The 25,791-nt window shown below is 41.2% G+C and overlaps 2 protein-coding genes across 6 annotated transcripts in view; one reads left to right on the forward strand and one right to left on the reverse strand.

The window, feature by feature from the left end:
• The window catches only part of CTNNA2 (catenin alpha 2), a 466,069-nt gene that overhangs the window by 142,961 nt on the left and 297,317 nt on the right, over positions 1-25,791 (reverse strand). The gene's annotated exons all lie outside the window — the stretch shown is intronic.
• On the forward strand, positions 14,384-17,139 carry LRRTM1 (leucine rich repeat transmembrane neuronal 1). The gene has a single exon (XM_026121784.2). It carries the CDS (start codon positions 15,249-15,251, stop codon positions 16,812-16,814), a length of 1,566 nt encoding a protein of 521 aa, XP_025977569.1. The 5' UTR covers positions 14,384-15,248; the 3' UTR covers positions 16,815-17,139.

Genomic DNA, 25,791 nt, shown 5'->3' on the forward strand with positions numbered 1-25,791 from the left:
AGGAGGTAATCCATCCACTTTTCTCAGGGCTAGCAAGGTCTCTGCTTGAATACGATGCTCTGTTTTGGCACTGCATCTCAAGAAAACATGGAGCATTTAGAAGGGATCCAAAAATCAACAAGAGTTCCTGAAGGTCAGGAAAACAAGGCCAATGCTAAACGCCTGGATGCACTGGGCTTGTTAAACTCTCGGCTGGTAAGAAGAGCGAAGTGCTGGAACAGATTTCCTTGGGAAATCTTCGAACTCTGGAGGTCTACAGAAAGAGCTGGTATGTCGAGAATGGCAAAACTGATACTGCCCTCGAGCAAAAAGGTGGATTAGGTGACTTCTTAAATCCATTGCAATTGTACCAACTAGGAAGGTTAATTTTGCAATGACTTTCCCAGCTGTAACCACCTGAAAGAATTACAGGTAACATTAAACACATAGAACAGGGCTTGGGTTTTCTACTCTTATTCACATGGTCTTCTATTTCTTTAAAAATATTGGGTTAGATGGAAATCTCCAAGGAAAAGATAGATTTGTCTTTGGGGGAGCAAGGGAGCCTGCTCAGGCAACGCAAGGTTTGCCCACAGATGAGCAGGGAGCCTGAAACCTATGCCAGGAACCTGCAAAACCCTGGCGAAGCGCATGGAGCCAGGCTCACGGAGAGGGATGAACGCCCTTCACCGGAGAAGGGTCTGCTAAGTTAGTGCCAAGGAGGACTAGAGAGGTGGCTTTCTTAAGTTAGAGTTGGCTTTTTTTAAGCTAAAAGCCTTTTTTGGTCTCCTTTGGGGAACTAGTTATAGAAGAGGCAAATCCGTTTCAAAGTTCCAGCTAGTCACACATAAAAATAAGGCCACTCCTAAACCATGGCACAGGACTCAAAGATCTCCAGAGGCAGAGAATTATTTATGAGGCTCCATACATACTGTCAGGGGCTGAGACTCAAATTTTTAAAGGTATTTTAGATATCTACAACCTGTGATTGTGGCAGGAATCCCTGTCAACTCCTAAGTATCTTTGGGAGATCAGAATATGCATTCTTAAATTCGGGTTATTCGCCATATTCCAAGAAACAAGACTAAAGTCTAATTTATTTCAGATTTAAAGTAAAAAAAAAAATTCAAAAGATGACTCGGGAATATAACCACAGAACTCCCATTGAAACCAGTTGGTGAAATTCATTTAATCAACTTTGAAAATCTTTTCTCTGCAGCCTACTCCATTCTCCTCCCAGCTGAGTACCTAAAATAAACTCCACTATTGTATTAGACTGGTATTGCTTAAAGTAGAAACTGAATGGAAAACATTCATGGAAAAGCTGATTTCTCGTATCTTGATCCAGTGACATGTAAAATAATAAAATCTGCATTTTATTTCTAGGGATTGAATACAGTATAAGAGAAATGGATTATATTTACTCTGTTAATTTATATATTTTCTATTTCCTGATATCCGGATTAAGCTGACTGGATTACAATTTTCATACAAAAGTGATTTTTTTCTGCTACAATGCGAAATGTTGTTTCAGCCTTAGAAATTCTCAGGGAAAAACTTATCTATACACAAAAATGTACTCAATTAGCCTTGCCATTGATGCTATTAAAATGGTATTTAATAAAATTATAATACATAATAAACACATTGCAAGAACGCAAATACAATTTTACAGTCTACAGTAGCTACTGAACTGGTCTAGTCTACATGTAGTTGCGAAACATCTGGAAAAGCTACTCTAGAATGAAAAGGAAGAAGTGTGGTACTTGGTAGATAGCAGAGGAGGAAGAATTTCTTAAATTCCTGCAGTGGATAGGCGAGAAATAAACCATGGAAATGGTTGCAAGGATGATTGCACTGCATATATAAAAATAAGTATTTATATTTAATATGAGGCTCCAGATACGGCAGTTAAAGCGCAATATCCCTCGTAACGTTCGCAGTTTGATTCAGATTTTAATGGCACCTTTTAGGTAATGCTGCACGCGAAACCTCTAAACACAGTGCTCAGGGAAAACCCAGCTAGCGAGCACAAATAGGATGGGAATGGGAGCGTGCTTGTGGGCTATCGGAGGACTGCTCCGAAGACTTTGCCCTTGACAAGCACAAAGAAAAGCCAAACACCTGGCTGCCTATTACCCGTTATCAATGTCTTTTCGATATCCAACACCTCTGCGTTTCAACAGATACTTCATCCTGTAGAAACACGGAAACAGAACAAATACCTATGGACTATTGCATTTTGTAAATGCCACACCATCATTTTTAAAACTGCATTAGTAATAGGAGAGCTAGCAATTCATTCTGGGATCATAAACCTGAGGTCTCAACTAAGTTGATATTCTAGCTTTCCATTAAAACGAGCAGATTTTCCAAACTCGGAAAAAAAAAGCCATCATAAACACCGTGCTCGGACCGCGACAACGAGCTGTAGGATTTTAATGGCTATTAGCAGTAGGAGTACTATAGAAGAAAGTTAGCTTGCTGCTCTATTTGTGCTCTGTATTTTAATCAGGAATAACTACCAAGCATCTCCCTGTTGCAGGGAATCTTGAGCATACATTTCTAAAATGCATCCTTCACCGGTGCACCTGGCGATTTAATGGCTTCTCAGTGTAGAAAAATGTACAGTCGCAAAGTTTGGGGCAGGGGGAGAGATCTTCCAATGTGTGCTCTGCAGTCACTAATAGGCGCACACGGGCTTTTCAAGGCCACAATAGAAATTTTGATGAAGTGCCTCGTGGCGGATTTGAAATGCTGGCTTGGGGGCCCCGATGAGACATAATTCACACCAGCAGCTAGAAAAAAATCTAGCTTCCACATCCATTCCTCTAAAGTCATTATTGACCCAAGGGAAAATGCTAGCCTTAAGCAAGTTTTAATAAAGACTCTGGTGGAGTAGTTCCCATAGCGCTAAATGCGATAATGAGAAACCAGCCACTCAGCTGCGACAGACCCAGGACCTGGATCTCACCCGCAAGTCGGTTTTCTGAGGTTCTTGGGAATCTTTCCAGAGACGAAACAGACGTCCAAAAGAGATTTAATTACCTTGCTCGCTAATTTGTTACATAAAAATCAGTCAGGCTTAAATGGACCAATATTCTGCTTGTCCTATATGAGCATAATTTATTTGAAGACTGGTTCTGCGAAATAAAAATGCCCACAGACTAATCAAGTCTGGGTTGAAAAGCACGGGTTTCACTAAACCGAGAAAAGCATGAACACCTAAATCTGGCCTTAAATATTGCTATACTGTATAACATTTTGCCTTTTATTTTAAATAATTAATGTTTTTATCTATTGGTCCCTGACCCATAGGATCTAGTATCATGTGGCATCAGTGATGCTACAGATCATGACAGTTTGAAAGTTTGTTTTGCAGCTACTGAAAACTCTCAATGAATAAAATAGGTGAACCAAAAAGCTTCCAATAAGAAGCACGTATTTGTTTGAACTTGGACCTACATTTCATTTCATAAAAACTGATTTATTAACTATGCCTCCCTAGGTGCCTTTTTAACCACCAACTGCAAAAGAAGACCTTGCTCAGCAGCGGACGTGATTCAGTAAAATTAGACTGCAGTCTCGATACCGAAGGATGGAACAAGGGTCCTTTGGCTGACCATCGGGATCGTCAGCCTCCATCCATGGCAGAGCGATCACTGTCGCCCATGCCCAGTTAGGTCCGGCTTTCACTCACAGACTGACGCTTTGCTTTAGTTCTTCCACTTGGACAGGTGAGTATTTAAAAGTTGTGAAAGTCAGTGAGAGAAAATGAAGAAACACTCTCCTCTTTGTTCATGCTTTATTAATACAATGAGAAAATAAAAGCACAGAGAATATAGGCTGAATATAACAGTGTTTCGAGCAAGAGGGGGAATCCAAGGAAATTCTGTCTTCTAAGATGCTGATGTAAACCGACCTGCTCTTCCCATCACCCAAGAGAATCCATACCCTGGTAGATCATATATATAAGGACAGCCTTTTGATAACTTGCAACTTTTTAAAAGTTTAATAGAGTATTTCCTGTGCATAGAGAAAATAAATAACATTAAGGAAGGGACGGTTTGTACTATGTGCTTTACAGTCAAACCATCAAACATAAAGCCGGTATGTTGTATTTGCAGTCAGCCAATTCACTTATTTCACATAAAAAAGTTGCCGGTGCTAATCCTTTTTATGAAATCTCCTAAAATATTTTTTTAAGTTATGGGGGAATCATTGTGTGCTTTATGAGGCAGGAGGAGTGGAGCTTGTGGGCCTCTTTTTTATTTTCCTTTGGTACCTTTTGATTTCAAATCAGATGCTATGTGATGTTTCCAATAAAAGCGGAATTGAATCACGTTTCTGCGAAACTCGTAGCCATTTATACAGATGAGATGAAGTAGGTGGGGGGTGTGTGGGAACAAAATATTTCTAGTTTGAATGGAGATGAAATGTCAAGAAGACTGGAGTTGCCATCTACTGGAGTGTGCAAAGAATGACAACCGACACGTAAAAAACAATCCGGAAATGAAAGCATTAGTCAAAATAATAGTTTAGATGCATCGCATATTGCTATATGACTAAAAAAATTAAAACAGAATTCTTCATGGACAAGGAATTATTTGCCAGTCTGAGCTTTTGAACAAGCTGGAAGATGCTTGCGGAGGCTATATTAAAACAATCTCATTTGCCTTTTATCCACGTTCAGAAAAAGATTGCATTTATCACTTCTCATCACAGCGCAGATAACTCTACTTTCAAGCTTTGAAAGCATAAACCAATGTCAGAATCTGCAAAGAGGAGAGAGGTACATTCTTCAAAGACGAGCACGTAGTCACCCCGGCTTTTTTAAACCACTACTTTTTAACACGTGAGAACATTACAGAATATCCTCAGCTGATGAAACCCTGACAGATATAACAACACTCTTAGCGTTGTGTATCATCGGAGACAGTTACCCAATATTCACTGTGCACTTCCAGGGATACGCAATAAGTTCAGATACAAGCAAAAAAAAATTATTCTTATGCTTGCACAAGGTCTGAAGTAGAAATTTCATTTCCTACGTACAGACCTTGCAAAAGATATTAGCCCAAATATTTACATAAGGAAATTAATATAATAAAATTTCCAACCAAAGAGAGAGGCGAACCCAGATCTGTCCAGGACAGCTCAGAGGAGAAAACAACCACCACAATATTTAAGTCCTTAAATACCCACAAAGCTGGCATCAAAGATTTTGATTTGGACATTTAAAACAGACATAAGTGCTGTTAATGAAATCATACAAAATTAGCAGGAGACATGATTTGGATTACAGCTGCCTTGAAATTCAGTGCATTTGTAGAAAGACAAACGCACCTCCCAGCACTAACACCCAGCTAAAAACCACCCACGTACACTGGGAATTTTTAAAACAAGTTTAACATTTTTTAATATTTAATGAACGTGTTTGTTAGTCTCTTATTAAATCTTTTACATGAAGTGACTGGACAGGAGTCACTGACATGTGAACTATGTTATTATGATTAATGGAGTTCATACATTAAGGGTTATTTCTCTGCAAAACGTCAGATTGAATAATTACTGGAATTAATCCCAAAGGGCTTTAGAAAATTTTCTGCCCAGTTTCAAGTCACATTTTTATCACATTTTTCTTTTGACTAGAGGGCGATCTTTAATTGCAGTTTAAAGTAAAACAAGTACTGTAAGCAATTCATCAAACATTATGAAAAATGATGTATTTCTCTCACAGTCCTTGAAAGTAGCTAAGTCACTTTCTACCCTCACCTTTAAGCAAAATAGCAAAATCAAATCAATAAATAAACTGGTTTTGTTCTGCCTCAGAAACAAAAAGAAAAGCTTACTGTTCATATTTTTCATGCATCAGGTTAGGTCTAGAATATCCTAGAACTGCTACCTTGGAATATTACTCGCAATATTGTTAAGATAAGTAAGGAATACATGATGACATTATTTGATCTCTTGGATTTGTTAAATCTAATCAGTATTTAATGGATACAACGGTGCCAGAAAATCCAGAAAGTCAGGGAATACATCTCAAAAGACTCAGGGCTCAGCTTGTTTCAGGGCCAGGATTACTTAGCAATGCTAGAGAAGCCTCCAACAGGCTCCATGGTCCTGCAAATGGTGGACCATGGAAAAGCAGCATCTACCCAAGGTCTTTTTTGTGATAGACCTTTTATAATTGCTGTCGATACTATTTTCTATGGGCTAAAGGTAAAGAAGCAAATGCCTTCCAACAGCGTTTGGTCCCTCTGTCAGTAGAGAGGCTTCTTCCCACTACATCTGCAATATCTTCTGGGGCTTATTGCCTTCAACACACATTATGACCAGGAAAACAGGTAGAAGGGACTTCTGCTGACCTAACCTCAGAGTACAGTCCAAGCTCAGCTAAGAAAATAGGCTATGGAGAGACAAGGTGGCTAAATCTCTATTGTATGGGTTACATTTCTAGGACTATTGCATTCACTAATTCTTGTCCAATAATTATTGCCTCCAACACCTGCATTATGTTGATCATTGCTGTCTTCACTAGGACATGAAAAGAGGACTAAGACTAGGACTGTCTTCACTAGGACATGTTATGTTAGGCACTATACAGGGGCATGGGAAGACACAATCTTTGAAATTAAAAGCTTGAAACAGAAAAAAACCCTATTTGTAGGAAGGGTAAGGGAATGGCATAGAACTAGAAGAATCAAAGTACTTTCAGGATCTCTTTTTTAAAGCTAACTACCTTTAAATGCTTCTCTGCTCAGCAACAGCTAGTCCCACTTTTTTTGAGCATAAAAACTATGCCCATCTGCCCCACTCACTGCCCTTCTGATCTCAGCTGGCGTATTCTGCAAGCAGGAACGTAGCAGGCTCAATCGCTTTTTGTCCCCTCCTTGCCAATTCCCCAAACAGGCCCCAGGTGAGCAGCGTGCGTGGTGAGACCGGTTAGGTCTGGGCTGCCAAAGGATGCTGCTGGGGAAGACTTGGGAGCAGCTTCTCTGCCCATGGACTGCTGGGCTGGCAGGAGAAGTGGAAACGCTGGGTTCAACGCGCTGTGGGACATGCTCCAAAGAGGTCCATAACTCAAGAGTTTCCCACCAATTATTGCCCACTTCTTTATGATTACTGTTTGGAACGTTACTGATAGAATCATCAAAAATGGTTATTTTTCCACAGCCTCTGCTCAGACATACATGTAGCATACCCTATCTGTTTAAATTCATAAACACCTTTTCATAGGCAAAAATCTTTGAATAATGGGGAAAGAACTACAATATATCTTGAGCCACAGGCATTTCACAGATACTGACCTTTGATTTTGATTTAGAGGCTCTAACTAATAAAGCTTGGCTCTACACCAAATCTGAAGAAAAAAATCAAGCACTCTCTTGTCAAATTATAATTTGCAGAACAAAAAAAGAGTAGAAATAAGCCAAGTGTTCTTTAAAATGGTCTCTAGAATTCAAAACACATACTAAAATGTCCTATATCTTGAAAAACAGGCTGATCTTTTTTTTCCCTTTCAGTCAATTATGCATCCTTCCACTAATTTAAAACATAAATTAAGTCTTAAGAAAGAATAAGCTCTTCATTTTACATGAATATTAAAGACTCAAAATTACAGCAGTAGGAGAAGAAATATGATACTGGTTAAACATATGTTAAGTAAACCCTAGAGTTTTATTACTATTTGCCCCCAAATCTGCTGTTTCATCTTGTATAACATATATAATGTGTGTTTTTTAATATATATATTTATATAATTGTATGTATATATGTTGCAAATGTGTCTGTGTGTGCATGCATGTGTATACATTTTATAACTGCAGGTAGGTTCAGGATCTTCGCACATGTTTAAAGAATTGACTACCCATTTATTGAGAGCAATATTGTATTTTTCTTGTATTTGTATTTTTCTTTCTTGTAAGTCTTCAGCATAGACACATAAATATGTCAAAAACAAAACCAAGCAAGAATCAGAAAATCACAGTTCAGAGACTGCCACTAGTCCTAACAAAATTAAATTAGCCGATGAGCAAAGCTAGACTACCCAAAGCTGAGACTGCACATACACCACACACAGACCATCCCTACCTTATGAAACTGTTCAGTATTTTTAAGTCATTTAAGAAGAGGTCAGGTTGTTCTCTTTTTTTAGAAGGCATGACTATCTCTTGTTATGCCTTTATGTATGTCCTTCTGAGACTCCTGACCCGTCATTGCTGCTCTTAGACATTACATCAGTTGCAAATAATACGTAATTAAGCCATAAATATTTTAGGCAATCAACAAATTGTCTTCTTTAAGTTTGATAAAGAACATCACAGTGTCTCCTATCTGAAATGTGAGTCTTCAACCTGATTTCTGTGTTATTACTTCTGTGTAAGAGCTAAGCCAGATTCCCTCTAATCTCCCAATGAGATGCAATACACAAACAAAAAACTCGACCATGATTTCAACAGTTTGATCCTGAGCTTTCCCTTCAGATTATAGGTATCATCAGAACAAAAGGATGGAAACATAAAAATGCTGGTTCTCAGACTGCCAAAATATACCAAGAAGCAGACATAGCTGTGAATAATATAGTCTGCCAAAGATCTCATTGCCTGCTTGCTATAGGTCCTGTGCTACAGTCCAACATCTATTTCCATGACTGCATAATCTGGCTCGTATTGTTCAGGTCTTCACTAATTCTGGGAGTCAGATCTAAAAACATTCCAAATTATATAACTTCCAAGGAAAGTTACCAAAGCACCGTTTCCCTGTAACACCTTAGTCAGTCAATTTGAATTCCTCTGTGATGGAAGAAAACTCAATAAAGTCTTTATTGCATTTCAAAATACTGATTCTTTACAGCAATATGTAAATCTATTTTCCCATAGCATCAACTGTGGCACCAACCTACTTTTCTTGTAACAATGTACCCATGGAGGTCAGAATAGCTTTGTTATCTTCTACATTTTTTCACTGTCCATTAAAATACATTTGGAAAAAAGCCAAAGAAATAGGTTAAGACTGAGAAGAACAGATTTTTTTCTCTGTGAAAAATTTCCAAGAACAGTTCATCCATTTGTGAAAAGACTTTTCAGAACACTGCCAGGAACAGCTTTTAACTTGTGCATGGTAGCTTTCAATAATTGATTTCATAAATTCCTCTCAATTCTCTCAGTTTCTGCACCTTAAAAGTCAGAAGAGTGTTTACTGCTATGTCATCAATAAAAAAGACAAACTGTTTTACATCAAGGTTATCCCAATGCAGTAATAACAACATCTCTGGAGAAGGAGCTTGTTGGCATGGTTATGCCCATGCACTAGGTCCATCCCTAGCCGACATGCTGCCACCACGGGTACTTTGCCAACCTTCTGTGTGACACAAGCTGCACCAGAGGATGGACATGCTCTGCCAGTGTAAGTCATGTAGACATGACGGGTGTAGGGCCATGACTGATTTGGCTAGGGGGAAGATTTTTCATGCTCCTAACCAGCCCTACTATTCTGTCACTCTGTAGCATATTCATGGGTGAACCATCCTCTAGCCTTTCTCAGGCTTCACTAATCTGAGTAAAGGTGCCAGGATAAAACAACCAACCAAACAAACAAACAAATCAAGATGTAATGGTTTCTCTCTACAAATAGCCATCTTGGATTAGCTACATCTGTGTGAAATAATGGGACCTCTTTAGTGAAAAGCAGTCTTAAAACCCAAAAAAAAGACCACTTAGTATATAGTTTATTGAAAAATAGTCTTTACAGATGAGCTATCAACACTAAAAGGGGGCAAAGCAGATGGATTCCAGTGTATGGATAAGCTGTGGCCCTCTTTGCTCTTAAGCTAATTATAAATCAATTACATGTTATTCTCCGATACCTCCAGAAATGCTTGGGAAAGTCTTGCAACAAACCCTTACAGAGTGTCTAGCTTATCATTTTTGAAGGTGGAACTAACTGTTTTCCAGTTAAATATAACTAACTAAAACCTTCACAAATGCTAAAGATTACTCCTTACAAATGCTTTCTCCAAGACTTCCCAAGACATTTGTACAGATATTAATGGGGAAGAGTTATTTGAAAAACAAGGTGAAAATTTCCACTTTGCCTATAAGCTAGGAGTTGCAACAAACTAGTAACCTGATCATAACACAACAGTCTTTGCTTAACCAGAATGCTACATGATCTTCAACAACTTGTTGATCAATCACAAAGGAATACTTCTTACGTTTAGCAACACAACTCATTTTTCCAATATACTTGGACACTCACAACCTGTAAGACCGCCTAGAGCTTGTACAGCCCATCCAGAAATCCATAGGTGATTTCACAGATATTTAGGAGAGTCAGTAACTCTTTAGCTTATTCGAGTATTATGCCAGTAATCAGTGGATAAAAGAGACACTTCATCTTACCACTGATATATTTTCCTAAAAAGTGACATTTCCGTACTGCATTGACATCTGTGCACACAGGTCACCTCCATAAGTGACTATATAGAGCTATACATGACTACCTGCTATGGAGTATGGCTGATGATGGCAATGGAGTGGCTGCACAGACAGATGAGGGTGTTTATCACACTGTTAAAACAATAAGGCCATTTACATAAGAATATCCATTGTTTAAAAGTGGTAATACATCCACTGTGCCTATTCTGCACTGATAATAAGGCAAGAATTTAATTGGAGTTATCACCATTGCTTTGACATCTTGAGTGGCCAGGACTATTTTAGTCGAAAGCTTGTATTGTATAATAGCAGTACATTTTTACAGTCACTTAGAGAGCCATATTATCCATCTGATGGACTTATCAGATAAAATTCTAAATTCTCTTTAGAGGATACAGGTGGTCAAATGTTAGCGGTGTCCAGGATGTAAATATAAGAGAAATAACAGATTTAATTTACTTTACTTGGAGTCACGTCTTTTTCCTCCCTTTTCTGTTTTTAAATGTTTCCTTTATAAGATGCCATGGTTCAGTGCACTTGAAAATTAAAGACTACTGTGTAAGATCAAGGCTTGAGTCTGTCCATTCATGAAAGGAAATTAAAATCACCACTAAAATTCCTGCTTCTTATTATACTGATAGAAACCACTGAGAAAATACCAGAAGGAAGAAATATATTCTCAGTATTTCATACACACTAATAATAAACAAGATTATATATATGCTCTTTTGTTTTTCTGTATTTTGTTGGTTAACATATTAAAACATTTGTGTATGCATATGTAGACATTAGGGACCACAAGATGATTTTATTCACACCCCTGTACTGGATTGCAGACTTAGACCTATTAAATATCTAGGCACAAATGCCAAGGAATAGAAGGAATTAGTAAGTATGAAATAATTCTGAGATTAGTTAAGTGATGTAAGTGACATTATTCTGAAGATAATATAAAAATCTGTAGACTAAGTACATTGAAAAACATTTTTCAACCTGTACACTTTTGAGATCACTGCAGTTACGCCCGTGAATCACACTTGCGATGAGGCCAATAAATAGCTTCCCACTCAAACTTTCTAAAACTTTACTTATGTTGTTCTTCCGTAACCTACTTTACATTGATTTAATCAATCTCCCTTAAATACATAAAAAATTAGTCTGTGTGCCTTAAAATGTTTCATAATAGCACACTTAATAAAGCTAATTTAAATCTGCTAATTTATAGAGATTTGCCAGAGGCTTTGAAACTTCAGAAAATGTGTAAACTCAACAGTTTGGCTGTGATAACAGCTTAGACTGTGGATGTTAAGCCCTTTGCATTACAATCATGTTCAAAGTGGATTCCTAGTTTTATTGCAATAAAAAGTACATTTAAAAAAGGTTAGAAAATATACCAAGCAAACCAAATTTACAGAAGGTATTACAGGGCTAAGACATGTATCCACCCAGCCTTGCCTTTGCAGACCCAGGTTCCTCAATTCCTGGATGTGGTCAATGCCCTGCCTCAACATACATACATACATTGAGGCCTCTCACTTCCCTCGATTCTCTTTTGTAAATGCATTTTGGACAAATCGGAGCAGAGTCTTTCATGCAGCAGACGCCTGACAGACCAGCAAGCTAGCATGCTTAGGGGCATTAATTCTGGGTCCCTAATTCTAGTTGTCAGTCTTTCAGCTCGATGCAATATAGGTTTTCTACTGTCTGCTCTAATTTCTACCTCTAGCAACCAAACGATAATAGATTATATGCCAGTGTGGGAACGGGCAGATGGGTTAGCATCCAAGCTGTATCCCAGGTGATAGTGAGAAGCATTAGTGAAGAAAGTATCCAACTCTTCACAGTGGAGTATATCAAGCTGCATATAGCATTTAGATGGTATCAAAGTGCTCATCACCATCACCACCTGATTTGCAGAAAATGACAACTTTCCTTGACAACGTAGCTGAGATTTTTAGGGCTACTTTGGCAGATCTGCCCCCAAATTGGTTTGTGGCAGAAGGCATCAAGACTTACCCCTTGAAGACTGACAGGGCTGTAACCCTATGAGGGATGCAGCCTCACTGCTGTGAACCTTGGTTCAGTATCTGTAAAGTTCAGGAGGGTTTTTTTTTTTTCCTGATGATTACATCAAAATATTTGGAATGCTAACCTGGAATGCATTCTTAGAAAAGGTTTTTGTAGTCTCTTCTCCTGCTTCTACGCTCTTTTTCCTGCTGCTTTGATTACCTTCTCCCTGCTTTTGTGTACTGAGGAAGAGAATTGAGGTGTACTGCAACCAGTGGACGCTTGCACAAACAGCCTGCTTTGAATAAGACAGTGTGATCTCGGGAGAGGAAGAACATGTTCCGTCTTCCTTCCCAAATGATCAGACATGTAAGAGGTTTATATAGTATTAAAGCATCACATTTTCTCTCTGAGTCGTTACTCACACTGAAAAAAAGGGCTACGGATAGCAGAGGCATGTAAATAAACTGAATTGGGAGCATAAAAGCACATTGATTCCCACGTCCTGGAACTGCAGTCAAAAGTGTTTTATATTTGTAATTCATTTAAGGAGACTGTTTTGAACAAATACATTTGTAATGAAGCTCTTTGCACATTTTTATGCATGAGAGACTAAGTTTTCTGGGACTTCGGTAAAACAACTTTTACTGCATCAAATCACTGCATGCCTTGATCTATACCAACACAGACTCAAAGCAGCCAGTCACGCTCAAATACAATGCACAGCTCTACCGTTCTGTACCAAATACTCCAAAAGCAATGTTTTTTACGTTAATATTTGCTGTTAAAAAAGAAAGCAAATGTAACATGTTTGCCCTGCCTCCAGCACTTCACAACCAATGTTGGCTCAAAGAGAAAATTAGCACCATCTTCTGCAATACTTGTATTTCCATGTCAAACTTCGTCATAGCGAATTCGTGCAGAATCCCGAGGTGTCAGTTCTGATCACGTTCACCAGCACACAGGTTTTGGAGTCTTTTTTCCTAATAGGAAAGATGGCCAGCCTTTTCCTGACAGAAGCATTGTATATCTCTCAGTCAGTAAAAATTACAGAGATAGCTCACTGTCGATGCATTTCCCATAGCTAATGAGGACTGAAAATTATGAGGCGAGGATTTTTTGGTACGTGGAACAAACAACAGCACAATCTGCAAAACTTATTAACTAATTGGGTTCTAAGCCCCCTCTTTTCACGCCACCAACGCAGTCAGAGCAACCTATAGGCTGAGCTTATTCCAAGAGCACAGTATTCTTTATGCTGCAAGAAGAATAGTTTTGCGTGCCGTAGCGTGCACTGCAAAAAAAAAAAAAAAAAAAAAAAAAAAAAGAAAGAAAGAAAGAAAGAAAAAGCCTTTAGGAAAAGCATGTGCTGAACACACAGAAAATATGCAGGATGGAAAAAGACCAAATGTAATTAAAGCTTATATGAAACCGGACATTCCTATTTGCAGAGCTCTGCCTGTATTTCTATGAGAAAGGACGCACAGTATTTCAAACGCTGCTCTACATAGACAGTGTCAGAATAAAACCACATCCCCCCCCCCCCAAAAAAAGACTCCAAAAGGCAAATCTCATCATGAAAATTAGAGAGAGAGAAAAAAAAAAAAAGCAATCCAAGGATACTGCTTTACACATCCGTCCCCAACACACGAGATCAAGTGCCTCCCTCTCTCCCGTCTAACGCCTCGCGAATTCAGACTTTAGATAAAAGAAGAGGAGCCCTAACGCTACGGCTCCCCGCTCCGGGCTGCCGCCGCCGAGCCGCGCGGCTGTGCGCGGGCGCGCCGGAGCCACGGCGGCTGCAGAGCCTTCACCGTTCCCTCGGAGGGCATATATATTACTTTGCCGGCTGGCGCCCGCGGCTGCTTTTGCGCCCACCCCTTTTCCGCCTGCCCCTGCCCGAGCCGCACAGTGCAGGCGTACAATCCTGAGCGGCTTACGACACTCAGTGAACACTAGGTGCCTCTGCATGCTCTAGCAACACACTGCTCAGCTGAAGGGAAGGGCTCTCTCGCTGCCTCTCTCTCTCCTCTCTCGGCTCTGAGCATCACCTAACGAGAAAAAGCGAACAAAGAATGGGAAATAAAGCTGCCCTTAGCCGGTCAGTGCATGAAGGGTAACCTCTCTCTGGAGCAAAAGGTTGTGCCGGCCAGTGGTCGTGGCAAACGATGGACCTTAAGCAGATGGCCAAAGCCGGCGGAGTCGTTAGGCGAGAGTTTGGAGTCTTTTCCGCGGCACAGTGGTAACCGCAGAGGAAAAGGACAGAGGGAGAAGGAGAAGATCGAGCTCATGCACATAGTTCTGAAACTTGCAGGTCCTAGAAGTCAGCTAAAAAGCTAGCTGGACAACCCTCTAGCTCGCTGAGCAGAAGCAAAGTAAGACATTGTGAGCGTGCCAGCCTTGCACACCACTGAAAGGGACGGCATTTGTAGCACAGAGGGGTCTTTTTTAGCTCCGCATATAATTAGTCCAAACACAAAGGAAGCAACTGAATGGAGGTTGTCACTCTCTGGAAAAGGGTGGGTAAGACACTTTTTAATTAAATTCTTTCATGAAGAAAGATTTTTTTTTTCCTTTGCTGCAGCATTTAACATGAACAAAATCACTATCGTTTTACCTTTGAATGTCTGTGAACTTTAACGCTGCGCAGCTCCTGCATGCTGTAAAGTGAAATATTTGGCTCTGTGTCTGTTGCGTTTGTTTGCCTTTTTCTTTTTTTTTTTTTTTGCCTCCCCCCCCCCTCCTTTTAAATAAAATATGATGTAGAATTCGAAACGATTCAATGGACATTCTCGAGCGCATTCGGAAATATTATTGCTAATGGATTTCCTTCTCATTGGTCTCTGCTTAAACTGGCTGCTGAGGAAGCCCCCGGGGTTGATTTTGTGTACGCTGGGTATCGTTTCTAAAATGCTGCCAGCCGTGAATAGTGGGTGTCCGCAGCTCTGCCGGTGCGAGGGCAGGCTTCTGTACTGTGAATCACTGAATCTCACAGAGATGCCTCGCAACCTGTCGGGCATGATGGGCTTGTCTCTGCGGTACAACAGCCTCTCAGAGCTGCGTGACGGACAGTTCGCGGGGTTAATGCAGCTCACGTGGCTCTATCTGGATCACAATCACATCTGCTCGGTGGAGGGGGACGCCTTTCAAAAGCTGCGGCGGGTTAAGGAGCTCACCCTGAGCTCCAACAAAATCACCCAGCTGCCCAACACCACCTTCCGCCCCATGCCCAACCTGCGCAGTGTGGATTTATCGTACAACAGCCTGCAGGCTCTGGAGCCGGACCTCTTCCACGGGCTGCGGAAGCTCACCACCCTGCACATGCGGTCCAACGCCATCAAGTTCGTGCCCGTGAGAATTTTCCAGGACTGCCGCAGCCTCAAGTTTCTAGACATAGGATACAATCAGTTAAAGAGCCTGGCTCGAAACTCTTTCGCGGGCTTGTTCAAGCTCACCGAGCTCCACCTGGAGCACAACGATCTGGTGAAGGTGAATTTAGCCCATTTTCCCAGGCTCCTCTCGCTGCACTCCCTCTGCCTACGGAGGAATAAGGTCACCATCGTGGTGAACACGCTGGACTGGATATGGAAACTGGAAAAGCTGGATCTGTCGGGCAACGAGATCGAGTACATGGAGCCTCACGTTTTCGAGAGCGTGCCCCACCTCAAGTCGCTGCAGCTGGACTCCAACCGCCTCACCTACGTGGACCCGCGCATCCTGGCCTCCTGGAAAGCCCTCACCAGCATCAGCCTGGCCGCCAACGCCTGGGACTGCGGCCGCAACGTCTGCGCCCTGGCCTCGTGGCTGAGCGACTTCAAGGGCCGCTACGACGGCAACCTGCTCTGCGCCACCCCCGAGTACGCGCAGGGCGAGGACCTCCTGGACGCCGTGTACGCCTTCCACCTGTGCGACGAGGCGGCGGACCCCACGGGCGCCGGCAGCCCGGCGCCCGTGACCAACGGCAGCGAGCCGGCCTTCGGGCTGAGCTCGGCCACGGCGGGCTACGACGGGCGGGCCGCGGCGGGCGGCCCCACCACGGGCGCCCTGCCCGCCACGCTGCCCGGCGAGCCCGCCGAGAACGCCGTGCAGATTCACAAGGTGGTGACGGGCACCATGGCGCTCATTTTCTCCTTCCTCATCGTGGTTTTGGTGCTCTACGTCTCCTGGAAGTGCTTCCCGGCCAGCCTGAGGCAGCTAAGACAGTGCTTCGTGACGCAGCGCCGAAAGCAGAAGCAGAAACAGACCATGCACCAAATGGCCGCCATGTCGGCCCAGGAATATTACGTTGACTACAAACCCAACCACATCGAGGGCGCCCTGGTGATCATTAACGAGTACGGCTCGTGCTCCTGCCACCAGCAGCCGGCCAGGGAATGCGAGGTGTGATCCCCGGGGCGGGTGGGGGGCACTTCAGCCGCGTGCAACCAAATAACGGCGGGCAGCCGGCTCCCGGCGCGGGGGGCCGGGCCGGGCCGGGACTCCGGCCTCGGCCGACATCGCGAGAGGCTCGGCCTGAAAGACTTGATATTTTAGCTTTATCGTGTCTTAAAACCTTCAGGACGGTCCCTCTTAAGGTTTCCTATGATACTACTCCCTTTGAAGACCTGTCAATATTCAGGAATCTGAGAGTGTAAAAAAAAAAATAAGGTACCGGTTATTGATCTTTTGTAAACGAAGAGAAACGTTTAAAATAAAAAGAAAAAAAATAGCATTTACAGTTTTTACAGGCTGGTGTATGTTACCTGACTTGCTCCCATGGGTACCTAACGCAACAGTTTAACCTCTTTTCATGCCGAGTGTTGAAAGGAAAAGTGGAGGAGCAAAGAAGCCAGGCAAAATAGCGGGATTTAAATTAACCAGCTGGCTTCACTTTGTAATTATTACACATTCACTTACATCGTGTTACTGGAGATATAAAGCATGGCACTGGAATTATAGTTTTGTTAACGTGCTACCTGTAATTGGATGTCGTTACAGCACGGAGCCGGTTCAGCTCCGAAAGGCTAAAGTTTTGACCGTGTCCCTAGGACAGCATTTGGGAGGGATTTTTAAAGACAGCTCCCTTGCAAGTTGCTTTAAGACCCCTAAAAACTGCATCAGCGCCCCTAAAAACTATTTTGTATCAAAACCGATTGTGCTGCAAAGTCTCAGTAAAAAAAAAATCCTGAAACACTGCCGAAAAAGTGCTAGCCATCTTTTTCTTAAAAAAAAAAAAAGACAAAAGGAATTAAAAAAAAAAAAACCCTAAATTGAAGGGCTCCGTTCTAGCATTTCCCCCTTGTGGGCTTGCTGGGGAAGCAGCCGATGGCAGGCGAGCCGGGGCTGCATGCCCCAGGGAGCTGCGGTGCAAAGAGAGCAGGAGCAAGGCGGTTTTCAGGGGCGAAACCCCGCTGCGTTGCCAGAGGAAAACCGGGGCTGCGACGCCGTGAGCGAGTTGTGAGCGCGTACTTCTGGTTACTATAGTAAACCGCTATAGAAAAGCCGTTCCCGTGCCCGTCCCCTGCAGCACTAGCAAAGCACGCGTGAAACCAGCTGCAGAGGATGCAGGAGCACGAACCCTCGCTCCCAATTACCGATAGGGAATTAATGCATCCAGGCAGCGGCTCCCTAATGCGGAGTCGCACAGCTGTTTTATCTGACTGCCCTTCAATAACAGCTTCCTTTCCTTGCCTTTTGGGTTTTTTTCCCCCCCCCCATTCCAGCATGCGAACAACCTGCTGATGGATCTTTTGAGCAACTCCTCGCACACCGAGGAAAACGAACTGCTGATTTATAATATCAGCAAGAGCAGCTCGGAAATTTCTTTATATAGCATCACATTCTAATAAAATGTTACTGGTAAAGAACTGGGGAGTAATATTGCTACACTTCGTACGTATTTCTCTATCCTTAGGTTACCATCAGCAGAGGAAGAAATCAGAAATTTAACACACAATTTAATTTATTGCAGGTTTGTTAGTTTTTAAAGCATCAAAGTGCCACCTACTCTAAAAGATGGATAAAACAGAGATTTGGCACAGATCAAGCCATTTTTTCCCCCTGCCCAGCAGTTTTTCAGCTATTAATTTTAAGCAGGAAGAGTGAATTTTGTATTTTTTTCTAACTGAGACTATTTTTTAAGGAGTCAAAACTTATTTTCCTCTTTTTGGTACATTTCATCCTGTTTAATATTAAGCATGAGACAACCTTCTAACCAACATTTTTATTTAGTGAGGCTATAACGTTATCAGTGAAAGCAATGAGCATATGGACTGGGCGAGGGTTTTTTTTCATAGGAAATTTAATGAAAGTAAACTGCTTTTTTATTAAAGCCACTTACAGCTCTCCCACAGCTTTGAAACAAGCTGTCACTGTTAAAGCTAGGCTTTTATATATGGAAGCAAACACACATTTCTGTCTCTATGCCTCAAACCCCGAAGGGCCTGATTCATCCTAAAACTCCGACTGCCTGGAGAGGTTGGGTGTCCATATGCGAATTTAATGGTTTTGGTACAGCAGGAAAGGAGCCCCTTACTACATTTGGGTGCCTGATCCTATTTTAAGGGAAAATACCTTACGCCATGCTAACGGAGGGCCAAGCCATATATGTTTTTTCCCACTAAAATCTCCTCTGAACCCAATTGGGATTTTAACTGTGAAAGATCAAAAAATGCGGCTAACTCTGAACTATATCCACAGGCAGCACTGCAATCAGAAAGCCTGATTACATCTAGTTGCCAGGAAGCTTCCAAAACCAATCGAGATTGCTAAAATATTGTCTACACATGGTTAAAAAAAAAAAAAAGCTTTACTTCCACAGTGACCCCCTGTTGCTATAAGGAACCGTATTAGCGTGGTCACGTTTTTGTCCCTGCAAATCCGACGCGAGACCGATGCAGACAAACAAAACATCCTGTGGCTGCACTTTGTATGTTCAGCATATTTGTGGGTTGTATTTTAAACACACTAGTGATTGCACACCTCGGGAATGATTCGTGCTGTTTGCCAGTGTTAGCAATCTCAAGCAACATTTGTGAGACTTGAGCAATTCCGCCTGGGCAATTTATTCTCCTCCGTGCTTCTTGCATTGACAACTTAAGTAAACTGCACACCACACTTCTTTTCTTTAAAGGTGCAGTGCTTTTGTAAGTGAGGGGCTAATTTCGGTACTGCCTGTTACCATTTCTCCTGGAGAGAGGCAATGACCACCAGTGACTTGCCTCCCCTAGCAGGATGACGGATGGATCCTCCCTACAGAAGAGAGCACTTATTTAACTTCAGAAAATGATGCCTTTCAAAATCTCCATGCAGAAATCTTCTCTAAAAACATGGATAAGGATAATATCTTCCAGAGACAACCTCCTAATGATCTCCAGAGGATACTTGTAAATATCTACTGGTGGAAAGAGAGGGGTCCCTGGGTGCCACTGAAGCCCTTTGCTCTTAGGTGGCACAGAGGTCCTCTACAAACTGCCCAGAGCTGGCCTGAAAGTTTACATGGAAAATAAACAGATAATAAATAAAGAAAGAAGCAAGTATTTCCTTTCAATCCAGCTACTACAGATCCAGTTATTTCATCCTGCTCCGGGCTGCTTGCATTGGTATATTTGAACATTACTATATTTGTAGTGTATGTATAGCAATTGCAGGAATAAATTTTCACCCTCTCTTCCTTTCAAATTTCATGTTCACCAACTGTCCAGAGATATGTCATTCTTTCTATTTTGATCCCCTTATCCTAGCTTACGATATGGATCCAAAAAAGAAAAAAAAAAGAGAGGAAAAGAAAAAAAAAGGTTCTTTGGGTTAGTTGTGACAGTTTCTTGTTCAGGAGATGCTTGCGGGAATATCAAAAGAGTGAAAATAATTTAAATATTCCCCTCTTAATGTTCCGCTTAAAAGAAGTAATCTCCCTTTTATAATTATATTAGCATTATGTTTTTAGTGTTTCGTAATATACAAGAAAGGGTGAAAGGCAAGCAAGGGAACTGCCTTTTTTTGAGGACGGTTAATACTATCAGGGCTATGGATCTCTAGTATGCAATCCCTTGCTACTCACATCAATACACACTCGCAGTGATAGAGGAACTGTAGCTGTGTATGCTTGGAATGTATATAAGGGATGATTTATTTTCCTTTCTGTCTTTTCTCCTTTCTTTCTGTACTACATTAAAAAAAAAAAAAAAAAAAGTGATATGAAACCACAGATCAATGCTAATGTACCACATTCTGTTTCTGGTCTGAATGTATAAAATACAAAGTAATTCTGTGTTAAAGCAGCAAATCCCATCCTTTATCACTCTGTTTGAGTGCTGCAGGGGTCTAGATCAAGGGGATGATCTGTTATTCCACGTGTACAGCAATATCCAAACACTCTGTAACAGCCTAAAGATGCAACCCCATACCTCGTTCCTAATTACTTTGCATATGTGTGTCAGAGAAAATCACTAATGATACCTAAGGAGATTTTTATATGATTTAATACATGTTTTATGTTTTTTATGGCTAGAGCATCGAGGGGCATTTGAAATGCATATATTTAATCATTTTCTTTGGCGCTGATAAAAAGCCCATCATTTGCTTTTCTGATGGACTAAATTTGTTTCTTTTTATGTCTCGTTCTGTATTAATAGCAAAAGGACACGCTGAATAACCCTCCCTCTTCCCCCAACACCCCCAATGGTTTTCAGACTGGCAAAGGAGAAGGAGTATTTAGTCAGGAAGCTTATTACTAGTGCTTTAAAAATAATATGAATAATAAAGGAAATGAAGCAAAGGAGACAAAAGATGAGAGAGGAGACTGGAGTAACAATGACTAAACCAGGTTGTTGCTGGTTTCCTTCGCCTTTCCTTTTTTAAAGATGGTTAAATCTAAAGGACTAGCAGAGATGAGAAACCCAAGGCTGATGTGGGTGGAGAAAGCAGCTTTAAAGGCTGTGTCAGCGGAGATGAAACAGCTTCTGGAAAGGAGGGCAACAACACAAAACAGGTTGATTGAACAAGAAAGATGGAAGGGAAGGATGAGGGCACATGATGAAAGGAAAGACAAGACTAGGTGAGGAGCTCAGGTGACCCCTATGCACGCAAGGTAAATGAGATTTTTGTGTCTCCACCTCCCATGTTCAAAGTGTAGCAAGGACAACACGGAGATTTAAGAAAGAAACCTAAGATCTCCTTCTCTCCGTGTCTTCTCTAAGACAGACTTTCGTACCCCAATATCTCATTTTTCCATCATGTAGACACAGGGGTGACCCTGAGACCAGCAGATTCCCACGCTCACTATACCCACCCTCATACCCAGCTCCGGTATCCACAGCTATGATGACAAACATATACCACATATATATTTTTTTGCATCCAATTTATTATTACTCACCAAAGTTAGACTGTTCCTTGACCTGCTCAGCCCAGTCTAATAGGAACAAATTGAGCATTTATATGGGTTCCTTTCCAAGCATGAAGTTGATTGGGAATTTAGGAAATGCTGGTGATTTAAAGATTAACCTTTCATATAATTACTGACATAAACCGGAGCTATTAAGGTATTAGAAACAACCACTCAGAGCGTATTCTATGTAAAAATAGAACATACAGTCCCATGGAGAAGACTCCATCTCAACTGATCAGCCAATTTTTTTTTTTTTTACAGCAGAGAAACGTGGTGAAAGTAAAGGAATAAGTGCAGTATACCTCTGAAGCTATCTTGAAGAAAGCAGGGCTACAAAAATATTACAGAAACCAAGCAACAATCTAGCTTATGCTGGCAAGACACAGCCTGTAATTGGGTGGGTGGCTGTGCAGATCCGAGATGAATGCTGCAGCGCCCTGTAATTTCATTGCAGTATGTCTGCTTTAAAGTGAGCATATTTGCAAGGAAATCTGTATTTCTGTGTGAGCAAGGCAATTGTTTTTATGATAAAGCAAACGTCACTTGTTGGCATTCAGGAACAATTATTCAGTCTTTCACCCAATTACTGTCCTTATTCTCCTGCGCGAGGATGCTGGTTCTGTGAGGCACTGTTAAATGCAACGCACCAAAATGAAATGAATTCTGAGTTCAAAGCCCCCATATTTGCATTACAAGAGAAGAAATCTAGTTTAAAATAAAAATGAAACACCAGCTTTCACCTTTTCTTCCACTTCTATTCCCAAAACCCCAGATACGTATATCCCTTACAGAAATTAGAGATAATTGACAGTGGTTAAAGAATAGTATCATGTGTACCTGCACGTACTAGTCCGCTAAGGCACTTTTCTTTCAAACCATCTCACCTCTCCCATTTCTTCACCTCCTTCCCAGGCACAGTAACTATTGCGTCTTTTCATGTGGACGCTATGGAAATACGACCAATTTGGTTCCATTCTGGAGCTAACAAAACCTAAATACAAGATTTCAAAGGCAACAGGTAAGTATATAAAAGTCCCCTTGAACACTGCATCTCCATTTTTAATGCAGTAGATCTACCTGGCTGATTTGCTTAGAAACTAAGCATGGTCTTTCATCAATTACAAACCTTGTTATGGTCTTTTTCTAGACTGGCTTTTCTCCCAGTAGGATACTAGAGTAGGACAGGGTAGTAGGAGAGGACTTAAAATCGTATTTTCAGCAAAATCTGAATGTGTGGATATATCAGACTGATTAAAAGGCCTTAGGTAATTAAGGGGCTGCAGCCTATCTATAAGAAACCTCAACGAAGCAGTACGCCTCCGTACCCTCGTGGCTACTAAAAGGTATGGGCAAACATCTTCCTAATAGCCGGGGATTCAAACTGGAAATAGGCTCCTGAATAAATAAATATATAAAACATAGGCCTTTCCTCTAGCTTTTCTTCCTTCTTATCCACTCTCCCATTTTGCATTCCCAGAACGTCACAGGCAGAGTGAACCAAAAGCGGGAAACCTCAGTGCTCCTATGGACAGTTTGGCTTGCTCAGAGAGACTAGTAAATATTCAAAGATGTTAATAATAATGAGATAAACCAGCTAGGGATGTTCCCCCCCCCCCCCCCCCCCCACATTTTTAAACTTGGCTCACTCCGAAAGTTTATCTTGATGGAAAACATATATTTCTGATCCAGATTACTTCCCACAGCAATTTTCCAACAGCAAACAGAAATCTGTGGTGGCTGCTGAAAGGAAAACAGATGTGCAGTGTCTACCTTAATTCCATGTAAATACCACTCTGTACTGGACATTTTATTTTTTTTATATGCATCTGCTTCTATCCCCGTAACCCATCGTGGGGAGCCATAAGGACCGTCACCAACCACACAGCATCCGATCCTATTGGCAGTCCAAACGCCCCAACAAACTGGTTGTAATTAATTTGCTATGCAATTGCTGCTGTCTAACAAAGTGAACCCCAATCGTACGGCCTGAAACACACAGAAATAACGGCGACGGTAAATAAGTAGCAGAAGCGCACCTGAAATATCCTCTGTTGGGGAAAAAGCCCAAAATACGAAAACCGTTGGGTATGATGATGCTTGAGCTTGCAAAAGGTAGAGGGCCCCGAGCATGAAACAGGACCCTTACTATATTTTTCTTGTGCATGTATTTCCCTGATTACAGCAAGTGTTAGGACTTCTGCTATGTCCTTCTTGTTGGTGGAAGGAAGATCTTCCACCTAAGTTCCTCTTCATATAGTTAGCTATATTCTATATCTTTCTATAAAATTGAGTTGAAAACTTCTCTGTTTTTTTCCCCCCTCTGGTTATGTTTTCCTATTACATAGAATAACCTAGCCCCTATCTGTCACTTTGCATTAGCACCGAAGGAGTCAAGCCATGGCTGTTAACAACAACTCTTAATGATGATTTTGATGAGTGAGTCCTGGAAAACCAAACTTGAGACAAACACTAAAATCTACCTCAAAACCACTGTTTCCAGGTAATAGAGACGCTAGTAACTGAGGTATAAAAGTAAGAGTGTTTACAGGAAACCAGTGCATTTAAAACAACAAAGCAGTAGGATTAAATGGTGTGTACTGAGTAATTTAAAAAGGTGTAAAAACAAAGCAGTACAGCTGGTAAAAAAAATGCAGATTTCTAGCGAAAGTAGCTATTGCACCAAAAGATGTGTAACTAGAACATGCTGAACTTCCCCCTTTTTAGAGCTGCTTAGAGATGATCATAACAAACTAGTAAGTCTTATCTCAGTGGCTGTTAAGGTAGTATCAAGATTACTTAAGGTCTGTAACAGGGTATAATAGGGATAAATGGACTTGCGCTCCTGAACTTTTGGACCATCAGACTACTGTTAGCTCCTCATGGACTCCTATGAACCATGAGCAGCAAATGTTTATCTGAAAACTCTCTAAATGTGATCAGATTATTATATTGCTTAATATGGGCTCCGAGGAATACCCAGCTTAGGGACTACCATAATGCAAAACCTGGAAAATCTTAACAAAGTGGTATAATAAAAAAAGACAATTTTGTATTTGTTTTTTTTTGACAAAACACCATTAAAGGAGATTCAGATAGTTAGATAAAAAGACATGCTCTGTGGTCACAAAAAACCAACTATGTGACCAAAATCACCGTGGCCTTTTACTCAATACAGCAAAAAATCAAGAGCAGTCTGCTCCCAAGCCAGGCTTGCTGAATCATCCTAGCAACGATCAGGAAACGTGTGGCAACGTTTTCCAGTGACAGATTATTTATGTTGCAGAAAGTAATGAAAATCATGCGGATGTGCAAAGGGACTTCCAAAGGCTGAGGATTATATAAACTTTGATGGATGAAATTCAAAGCTGTCAAATACTAAGTGAAAAACAAAGTGGAAGGAAAATTGCTCGTCCATACCTTTGGGATGTAAATTATATGCACTAACTGAGCAATTATCGTTCTGGATAGTTCACTGAAAAGCTCTGTTCAGTGTGTGGAGATAAAAAAAAAGGGGGGGAAAGAAGAAAAGCAAAATAACATTTAAAATGTATATGCAAATGAATAGCACTTAAGTTAAATAGCTTGTTATAAATCACTACTACGCCATCAGCTAGAAAACTGTCCCCAGTTCTGTTAAAGCAAAAGTTAACTGCTAGATAACTGCTAGATAAAGTTAAGCAACTGGTAAGCAAAAGGATGAAAGATTTGGAAAAGTTCATATGCAATGACACATACAAGAAACTAGACCTACTGCTGCAGCAGAAGAGCAAATCGTGTATCCATCCCCCCTCTAGTGGCCAGTCCACATAGGGCTGGTGTGAAAAAAATCCATAAAAGTGAACAGCAATACGCTGGCAATTGATTTTAAAACAAGCACATCCTGCTCTGTTATTCCCCTCTCAGTGCATAGCCAAGCACACTTTTTATGCTGTTTCCCGTCGTTTGACTGTTAGGTCCTATTTTCTCATCAAACCACCTTGTGTATTCCTTCGTCGT

Source organism: Dromaius novaehollandiae, chromosome 4 (assembly GCF_036370855.1).
Source record: "Dromaius novaehollandiae isolate bDroNov1 chromosome 4, bDroNov1.hap1, whole genome shotgun sequence".
Classification (NCBI taxonomy): Eukaryota; Metazoa; Chordata; class Aves; order Casuariiformes; family Dromaiidae; genus Dromaius; species Dromaius novaehollandiae.

Excerpts from the sequence above, each read along its gene's own strand:
- LRRTM1 (XM_026121784.2), top strand. The coding sequence starts at position 15,249 with ATGGATTTCCTTCTCATTGGTCTCTGCTTAAACTGGCTGCTGAGGAAG.